This window comes from Poecilia formosa, unplaced genomic scaffold (genome assembly GCF_000485575.1).
Source record: "Poecilia formosa unplaced genomic scaffold, Poecilia_formosa-5.1.2 Scaffold441, whole genome shotgun sequence".
In the NCBI taxonomy this organism is placed as follows: Eukaryota; Metazoa; Chordata; class Actinopteri; order Cyprinodontiformes; family Poeciliidae; genus Poecilia; species Poecilia formosa.
The window spans coordinates 490,291-500,593 of record NW_006800380.1 but is presented as its reverse complement, the minus strand read 5'-3'; the positions used below and the strand labels follow the sequence as shown (position 1 = coordinate 500,593).

The window sequence follows — 10,303 nt, the reverse complement described above, 5'->3', positions numbered from 1 at the left end:
TTGCCATTCCCCGGCTTTTCCGATTATGTGAGGGAATGAGCTTCCAAACGTACAAAACGAAACGAAACATTAGATTCCTGTGTTTTTGGAAATGTTAAATCTTCAATAAATAACAATGGGCTGTATTTTGTTGCTGAGGAACGAAGTAAAGTTGCGCAAGTAACCGTGAAAGAGAAGCGGAACGGAGAAGCGGAAAGGAGTAGCGGCGCGAACAGAGCAGCTGCAAAAGCAGTGAAATCACGAAATTGATGCAAATTTCAACTGGTAGCATTCACTTCGTAATTAGTTTTTAGCTTAGCGGTTTCTGTTCTGTATATAAAGGATTACCAGAAGAATGAACATGGGTTGATAACATCCGAAGCGGGCGCGCGCGCGAAGCGAAGCGGGCGCGAAGCGGCGCTGTGTTTTGAGCAGGAAGACGAAGAGGAAAAACCCCCAGCCGGAATCCACGGCGCAGTGAGGATTTCCATGATAACAATGGCTGATCGATTATTCTTATTAGCAACAGACAAAAAGTATCAGAGACTGAGAGTACTATGAGATGCTGGCAGTCTGAGAGGCAGCTACTCAGAGATCCAAGCAGGGGAATAGCGGGGCTGTGTAGCTGCAGGGAGTCGATCACTACGGGGTGAGGCGGAGCCACTACTTTAGCAGTTAGACGAAAGCAGCTTACAGCCACGGCTAACTCCAGGAGCCAAGGTAGAAAAGCCTTTTTCCCCATAGTCCAAAAAACATAAGTGCAATCATTTGCATATTGAGAGTCTACAGAGGCTGATAATCTCCCCACTCTGCTCCTGGATTACCGTTTAAACTTTTGAGTTTTATGTCAAATCCACATGAATTAAATGACAGAAACTAATTCTCTCACTGTGTCTTTGATTCATTTTGTCCAGCTGCAGACTGTTATACTGTCCAATCAGAGTCAGGTATTGTGTAGATGGTGCTTTTAATCAGTTTTCAGTTAACTAAATTCAAGTCTATGGAACACAAAATGTCACTAAAATCACCCTGTCCTTCTAAAATCTTTCAGAAAATCGTAAAAATGCACTGAATTGTATCGCTCAACAAATATTGTGATACATATCGTATCGTGACCAGAATATCGTATATCGCATCGTGAAATTATTGTATCACTACACCCCTAGATGATATAGTATGATCCAATTAAATATTAGATTCTTGATTAATATGGGTTGTTGCTATGTAGTTGTACAATGTTTTAAGATCTTGTTAAATGAGCCCCTTTTTTAACTTTGAGCCTCTGCCTATCCAAACGTCTCTGCATGGCCCTGCGCTGCACAACTAATGCAGACTCGGCTCTGCTGCTGCGAAGAATTAAATTAGGTCAAATATTAATTGCTGTTTTGTTACCATTTTGTTAGGGTGATAACTTAACTATTGTGTGATAACATAACTATTGTGTGATGACATAACTATTATTATGACATATTTATGACATATAATGATTCTTGGTTAATGTCAAGTTGTCATAACGAAGACATCTTGAATAATGTCAACTTTGTATTAAAAGTGTCATGATTTACCGAATGACACTTTATGACAACAATCATAAAGTGTCATGAAGACTTCCTTATGTTCATGACAGGTGTTATGTCATGAACATTTTCCTCCTGCGTCCAAAAGGAGAACGGCGCTCTGGAGGAGCACAGCAGATCAATCAATCAGTCTGTTTTGAGATCGCGAAATCACACAAAAAAAAAACTCACAAAAGCGCACGCCCGGACCGCTCACCGGGTAAAAAACTCACAGGGTTCAATTGATCAGTTTGGATCAGACAGAACCAACTGACTGATGAACTGGCGCAGATTTCTATGCAGATGTGGACCAGGAGGAATTTCTGAGGCACTGTGCATTCAGACCTCAGGTCAAGTGCTTGTAATTTAAGTGGAGTAATTTCATTTAATTTATTATAAGGTTGGCACTTCTTCATGTATCTCTGAAGGGCAGACATAGCACAGCAGGGGCTATACATTGTCCCAAAGGGCAAGACTCTCCACTCATATACATCTGGGAGACTCTCTGTTTCACAATCTCTCCACAGGAACCGTAGCAGGAGACAGTCTTCAGGGAGGAGGCGGATCTGGTGAAACATGGCCTTTATTTCTCCGCTAACTGTCACAGGATACTGACGGAAGCGGAGGAGTACACCCAGTAGTGTAGGCCCCAGTGTAGCCTGGCAGGAGGTAGTTATTGAGGACGGTGCCCTGGAACTCAAATAAGCAATTAAAGACCACCCGAGCCTTGTTGTTATTACGTACCATATGTTGTGGCACGTACCAAGATTCAGTAGAGCTGTGAATCTCTTCTGGAGTCAACTTCACCACGTAACCAGAATCAACCAACTTCTTAATCTCCTGGTTGTATGTGAGGGCCAGGTCCAGATGTTTAATCAGATTCCACTCTGTGGACCTCAGCAGGCCGTTGAGGGACGTGCATCCGAGGAAAGTCTTTCTTCCTCAGCAGGGGGGTGGCATATCTCTCCATGCAATGGAATCCAATGGAATCCTGATGGTCTTAGCCTCTAACATGGCTGTGGCTTCTCTGTCTTCCTTTGAGCGTGTGACCTCCTTCTCAAGTCTATGTATGGGAGCGTCTAGTTGCCACAGACGCTGAACATCCTGATGCAGGGCCTCAGCAGGAGAAAGGCATAATATATTCAGACAGTGAATCTCTCCCTGCTGTGTAGGCATACTACTGCTTGGACCTTGGATGGCCCACCCCAGCTTGGTGTAAAAGGCGACAGGAGCATGGGCTGGGCCACGCCTGACCGGACAGATGGGAGTTATGAGGTGAACATTGTCTGAACCAGTTAACCCTAGAGGCTGTATCTGGTTGAATTCCTCCAGCTGCACTTGCTTTAAGTGGTCTTGTCCAGTGGAGCTTTAAGACTGTTAAAGCTCCACTGGACAAGACTGTTCAGCTAGGCTGAGCTGTTGAGCAGTAAAGTCATGTGTCATTTTATAACATAGTTTTGGTTGGGCCTTCGGGGACAGCTGGAATGAGACATAGCCTCCCTTTATCTGGATCACATCTAGACGGATGGTGCGCAGAGATAGAATTTCCTTCTCTGGTGATAAGCCTAATAACTTAACTGCAGCTGGGAGTATAATGGTTTTCTCTGAGCTGTCGTCGAAGAGTGCATACGTGTCTAGAGATTTCCTCTGATGTGTAACTGAATGGGCACAACCTTCAGCATTACACGGCCAGAGTGACTGACAGGATCCAGAAATACTCTGGTGGTACTCACTGTTAAGATGTTAGGGTTCCGCCTTCTAGCCTCAGCCAGGCCATGAAGCATTAATAAGTGCTTCATGGCTTCTTCAGAGTGCACTGTTCCGGAGTGTGTTTATGGCCGCAGCGTCAGCATTTGGATTTATCCTTTAGCCAAGTGGCGACAGTTGTAAGGTCTAGCTTCTTAAAGTTTACACAGCCACTGAGATAGTGTTCTGTTCCTTCACAGTATGGGCAATATTGAAGAAGATCTGCATGAAATGATTCGTTCCTGCTTGGCGCGTTGGACAGTGACGATGTTCAGCAGCAGTCAGTAGAAGACAAAGACTGTGGCAGTTACTATGCCGCCAAGAAAAAATATTAAAGTCAGGTTTACAAAGAGAGAGAAAAAAAAGACAAGAGTGTCAATTTGTAGCCCAGTTTTTCTCCAAGAGAGGTGGTTAGACTGTGTGAGAATATCAACCATTTAGCACAGACAGCTTAGTTACAGACTGCCTCCATTTCACTAGCATTTAAAGAATGAAGGAAAACAAATCTACCAACATATTCATATATTTAAGTTGTCCCTGTACCTTTTACCACACGTAACTAATGAGTCAGACAGTAGCAGCTCTAACCCCCATATCAGAATAACCCCTCCTCCCTGGCCCAGTGAAAACGGTGAGCAACAGTGTTCAGTGACAACCTATTCTAGTTAGCATCATTCTAGGGAGTCAATGTAAATTTTTCCTCTCACTGCTCTTTTTATAGTTACACAACAAAATATATTTATTAGTGACAGAAATTCAAACAATCTTTATGAAATTATAATAAAAAAACAGCCTCTTGTCAGTCCAGATAGTCCTGCCTTAGCTTGCATTTAAATGACAGGTCTGTTGCTACGTCCCTCCTGACCCGTCCCTTCCTAAGTTAAATTAAAGCTGCAGTATGTAACTTCTATTAACAAAAATAACATATTTGTTAAGACTGTCAATATGTAGAGATATTATCTGAGAATAATTTAATTCCTCTGCCTTCTCCCAGTAATCTCGAGAAACAACCAATCAGAGGCACGAGGTGCGTTTTAGCGCTGTAAATCACAATCTTTAACAGTCAGTAGTAGGTCTGGGAGGAGGTGTAAGAGATTCATCTTTTCACAGATAATCTGTCTCATAACAAACTGTAATGACAAGAAAGCAATGCAGTTGTATGCCTTTAAAATTGTGCCGCTTTTTATGGGTCAAATAGACTCAAGAAATTGTAACAGCAGTGGGGCGAAATTAAATTTTTTGTCATGGGGCCTAAGTTTTCTGGCAGCGCCCCTGATTCCAGCTCTAAGCTGAGGCTGAAACAGAAACTCCCGATAGGAGACAGGCAAGGTTGAGTTTACATGAAATCACCTTCAGCATCTCTTCCCTTCGCTGTTCTCCTGGAGATATCACAGACCACATTCCATATCCGAACCCCATAAAAGCAATCGCCGCTGTGGAGGTCAGAATAGTCCGCATCCCGCTCATCCTGAACGGTCACTTTTTGTGGTGTCTGAGCCGCTGAACTCACTTACACTGCAGCACTCTGTCTGCTAGCTTTCATAATGTCCAAAAGAAGCAGCGGTGCGGGGCAAGCCGGGAGGTTTTTCTCCCTCTTCTGCCTTCTGTGGCTAGTGTCGATAAACGTCTTGATACAATACTGCCCCCAACGGGAATGGAGTGTAAATTGCTTTGACTAAGCCTGTACTGTAATCCTTGTAGCTGATGACAGCCTACTCGTCATTATAAACGCGGAGATCATTGTGTTTGTGAATGTTTAACTTGGAGATAAATATTTAATTAGTAGACTACTAATTAAATATTTAGCAAAAATGTTTTAGCACCTTTGAACCATATTTTGGCACAAATGGTGCCAAACCCTTATCTGCTAAGGTTTAGTTTACTAAGTATTTAACTAATAGCTTGCTAAGTATTTAGAAAGCTATTTATTAGCATCAAATATTTGAAGCAAAAATACTCAGCTTCACATAAATATGAAGCAAAATGCCTAGCTTCAAATATTTAATTAGAAACTAAGTTTTTATTTAACAAGCTAGATATTAACCTTGTTAAATAAAAACAAGCTTAATATGTTAAGCTTGTTAACACATTAACAAGCTTATCCTGCTCTTAGCAGAATAAATATTTAGCTTACTGTCTAATTATTTTGTTTGCTATAAAACATTTAATTTGTTAACTACATATTCAACTTGCTAAATAAATATTTAGCATCAGTGTAAATATTTATTTAGTCTGATTTAGTGGTTAAGTTATATTATAAACAACTGAATATTTAACATTCAGTTATGTTCTCAAAACAGTTTGATCTTATATCTTTCTAAATAACTATTTGCTTTGAAGTTAGTTAGCTCGCCAACTAAATATTTAGTTTGAAACTGTAACATTTATAAATAAGTGAATAACATGGTGAAAATATGACGTTGAAAAATGAATCCCAACTCTCTCTTTCTCTCTCTCTCTCTCTCTCTCTCTCTCTCTCTCTCTCTCTCTCATGACTAAATAAGCGAAATTATTTATTTTAATTTTTAACCAGCTCTCCACAAAAACGTCTGTAGCGGTTCGGTGAGCAATCAATGGACCAAAACCGAGGTTAAACGTAGGTCCAAAAAGCACACTACTTTTGTTCATTGTCTCTCCATAATCGCTGTATAACGTTGATGTATGAAAGGCAATGCAACTCCCGATTAACTAAAAATATTACTGGCGCAGGATCAGGAGCTAGACCGCACCCTGCCTTCTTGTGGCGCATGCGCGAAGGCAGCATTTCCGGGTACGACATGTAATATGAAGAGGCTGGTATACTAGTGAGGCATCGTTAGAACGCTTAAAAAACCCCAATGATTCCTATATGTCCAGTGGTCTCCTTCACCTATGGTGAGTATCATTAAAAGCTTGGACATTACTTAGGCTGATTTGTTCTGACCCATGGTTGTTTAAAAGCTACTGAGCATCACGAATAAACAGGCTAATGGCTAGTCCTTGAAATGCGCTCATCAGAGCCTGCTGTGTCTGTCCTCTGCAGTGCCCAGCCGGCTTGGTGAAGATGCCAAAATGGCTACCGGCAATTATTTCGGATTTACGCATGGCGCCGCAGCTCAGTACAGGTAAAGAACTTGTAGATTTTTAGCTGTTTGATACCAACACACCTTTTTATGGTATTAACTGTGAATTTATGCATGATTTATGTAACCTGGGTGATTTATCCCCAGTGCTGCCATTGTTCCAGCTGGGGGAGGGGGCGGTTGCCTGCGAATTTGGATGAAAGCCAAAGTTGAGATTTGAATTGTACTCTGCGTTAACTAATATATTGCATCCTCCGATTAAATCCAAAATGCATGTTTCCACGCCAGAGACTAAATAAATCGGAGAGTCCCGTTTCTATAGCTGTTAATTATTAGATGTAATGCATTTTATTTCCACACTAAAACATTCAGTTATGTTGTCAAAGCAAATTTGATCTTAGCTTTGTCTGACATGCATAGCTATCAATAGAGCTGAAAGGAATCCTGCTCAGCAAAACATGTTAGAGTGAAGGATGTGGCTCTGCAAACAGTATCCTGATAAAGATGAGTTGCATCTGTATGAGAACATCTCACAAACGGTCACATCTAAAACCTTTTTCTGCAAAAGTGCAAAGCTCTTAATATTGCTGAGTTAAAAATTGAGAAGGTGATAGAAAAAGATCTGGACTAGTTTCATGTCCCAAAGTTTTATATTAAAACCATATTCCAAATAATTTGAAAAAGTGGCGATTTCTGAGAAGAGAGACAGAACATTTCTGCTGGATAAAGCACATAATTTGAATACAATATACACAAAATATGATTTATTCAAATAACTGATGAAACTAACCTGGGGAATGTCAGCATAACAATGTTTGTTTTCATGGTTTTTAATAAATATTCCTTATTTCAAACTATGTAGTAGGTGGATGGTGTCTGAAAAAGCCCTTGTCATATTTGAATACACAAGCTTGTGGAATAATTACAATTTCTTTGGGAAAATTTGAACCCATTCTGTTTCTTATCTCAATAGTCAATCATAGATATTACCATTAAATGTTGAACAGACACTTTTATTAGTGTTTAGAGTAAGTGTTGGTTCAACTTTAAGGGCCTGATTACTACATCTCACAAAAGATGTAAGAATCTTAAAAACAGCAACTGAATATTTTGCCTTAAAACACATTTTGCTTACATTCTTGTCCAAATAAAATGTTAAATCAGGGAATGAATTGGTAAAAGAAACTGGTTCTTTAAACCTTAGAGATCAGCAGCCTTTTTCTAAACATTGTCCACTTTTATCACAAGCCTTTACCTTCCTATCTCTCTTCTGAAATGGACCCACAGGAGGCCTAGGTTAGCATCCTGATTGTGCCCTGTGTAAACGGATATTGTAATTCTCAACTAAAAACATAATGTATACACTTTGTTATATCAAATCTCTTTTTGTTAATACTATTTTTGGAACATTATAAAATCTTTTGAATCCTTTTTACTTTTACTCATAGAATAAAAGTTTCACAAGTCATGTGAAACTTTTTTGTGTCATAAGTTTAAAATGATCCAGTTTAACTGGGACAACTACTTCTATGAGCTTATTCAGGGTTAGGAAGATTCCTTAGAATGACCCCTAACCTTTTAGTCAAGCTCATGCCAACATCTGACATGCTTAGCCTAAGAGAGGTGGAAAAAAGAAACCCAACATAGCTAAATATGTGAATTACATGAGACCTGGACTGGCACTGACTTTAAACAAAGACGGTTCTGCAATTTATTCTTGCATGCAAGAAGTGAGACATCAGCACATTAACATCCTGGTCTGTGTCGAACTCTATCAGACCTATTACCAAGTTTTATACAGTTAAGACACACCACAATAGACGTTACTTAATATTGACCTCTACCATGCTGAATAATTGAGGTCCAAGATGATTTTATTGCACCCTTGTGTTTAAGCAACAACCTTATCTGATCTGCTTTGTTCTTAAGCTGAATGTGATGGCTTCATCAATATTCATCTCAGTAGAAACTACAACTCAGGCAAGGCCATAAGTTTCCACACAGATGAAGAAAGATAAACATACTTATTTTCCTCAACAGACCCCTAGAGTTCTCGAACCAGACACCACATTAAGATGAACAATAGAAAGAGAATTGGGACAAAGGGCATCCTGGCAATGGCCAAACTCAATGCTGTGCTGAGAATGCAGACTCATTTCTTGCTTTCTTCATACAGGAGCCAGATGACCCTATAGAGTGTCCCCGGCAACCTTTTTTCTGTAGCAGCCCTCAATCAAGAGGTCATAGATCTGGTTTACATTTCAGGACAACAGCTGCACTGCTCGTCCTCTGTTCAATGAAAGGTTGGCCCCTTCCTTCCAACTTACCCAAAGAGACTGATAACTTAAGCTTTTGATAGTTGGAGCACACTATTGAGTGACGTTGAAGAGACATGTCAAATATGACAGCCTCAAAATTCCCAGAGCCTTCAGCATCTTGTGATGTATTTTGTCCACTGGCACCCTGTTTGGATGTTAAGATCCTGGAGACAGAGTGGAGAGCACCAGAATCCGAGGTGTTCAGCAGCTTTTCAGTAAGTGATTGATTGGGGATCCATCCCATCAGCTGCTCTTACTCCACTGTGTCTGTTCAAGCCCAGACACAGTGGTCATCACAGCCACCTTCCTGGACATTCCAGAGCTCTTAATGCTTCTTTCTGTTGACAGATGTCATGCAGATGCTGGTTTTATTTTCAGCTACATTTTTAAAGGAAGCATGGCAAATATGATCCAGTAGTACTTTCTATGCTATAGAACAAGTAAAAACTTTTTGGCAGTATTAGCTCATTTAGTCGCTCAATCTAGGATATAACTACAGCTAAACAGATGAGCTCTGGGCCAGTGGGATGAAAAACAGTTCAGTCTTCTCCTTATGTCAGAGTGCTGGCATAAGGAGAAGACTTATGCCAGCTTCACAGAAGCTTCTGTGAAGCTGGTTTTGTGTGTTCATTTATTGATATACATTTATGTTGGACCAAACAACCTGAAAGTGATGGCTTGAGGATTTGGCTTATAATGTACATATTTCTTGTTTTTTAACCTGTTGTAGCAATCAGCTTTCTTTCCTCAGGACTGATCTTAGGAGTTGGACAAGGTTACTGAGTCACAGCTTGCTATAGTGCATTCTAGCACCACCTAATATTTGACTTTGTGATTTAGATTTTCGAGAACTCTGTGAAATGTTAACCTTAACTGTCCAATAAAAGACAACAATTTCTCACTGAGAAGCTTTTTAATCACCTTTAGGCCCAAATTACGAATAATATTTGTCTTGACCTGCTGAAAACCAGACCTTTGGATGTCGTAAACTACAATGGCCAGAAGAAGCTAGTGACATTGACGCTTGTCGTGGATTTCGTTTTTTTGATTCAATGAAGTCGAAAAGCAAGCCAAAAAAATTGCAAGGTTAACATTTCTGTGAGACTGACTGGAGAGGAAGACTAAATGCATGAAAGAATGCTGAAAGCTGAGGAAATGTTAGCATGCACAAAAGGGAAGTTTGACTGTAGGAACAGGATGGATGTGCTCAGTCATCTGAAAGCTGCAGTAGCCTGGTACTCCAATGCCTGACTTTGAAAGCCCAGCTGTTGGAAAAGTTTGAGGATTTTAATAAGTGTGCAGACAACTCTGAGATGTCTGTCAGCTCCATTATGAACAGTCTGCTTCCTGGTGACACTTAAAGCTCCAAATGGTCCATAGTTGGTAATACTTGGAGGCAGTGTTTCCCCCAGAAAACTTGCTAAGCCCGGTGGTGGGGGCGTCGAGGTGGTCTACCATGTTTTTGTGTTAAAAGATGTTAAGTTGACAGAAAATATTAAAGTGTTACTGTGTAATTTATATGTTACAGGAAAACTTCTCCAGTGAAATGCTATTTAAACCTGCAACTAGTCTAAAAACAACAAATTTGCACTTCTGTTTAATCTAGGGCTGAAACGATTCCTCGAATGATTCGAGTACCTCG

General features: G+C 40.3%; 2 protein-coding genes across 3 annotated transcripts in view; one reads left to right on the top strand and one right to left on the bottom strand.

The window, feature by feature from the left end:
* uqcc3 (ubiquinol-cytochrome c reductase complex assembly factor 3) overlaps positions 1-4,893 on the bottom strand; it is an 8,269-nt gene extending 3,376 nt beyond the window's left edge. The window contains exon 1 of the mRNA XM_007577443.2: positions 4,632-4,893. Coding sequence (XP_007577505.1) covers positions 4,632-4,748 — 117 coding nt within the window. The 5' untranslated portion in view covers positions 4,749-4,893. The remainder of the gene's footprint in view (positions 1-4,631) is intronic.
* Positions 4,894-6,019: 1,126 nt separating this feature from the next.
* zfr (zinc finger RNA binding protein) overlaps positions 6,020-10,303 on the top strand; it is a 97,775-nt gene continuing 93,491 nt past the window's right edge. Inside the window, exons 1-2 of one of the 2 annotated variants that reach the window (XM_007577442.2) lie at positions 6,020-6,155; positions 6,304-6,385. In XM_007577442.2, coding sequence (XP_007577504.1) covers positions 6,119-6,155; positions 6,304-6,385 — 119 coding nt within the window. In that variant the 5' untranslated portion in view covers positions 6,020-6,118. The remainder of the gene's footprint in view (positions 6,156-6,303; positions 6,386-10,303) is intronic. The other variant, XM_007577440.2, reaches the window with a different exon arrangement.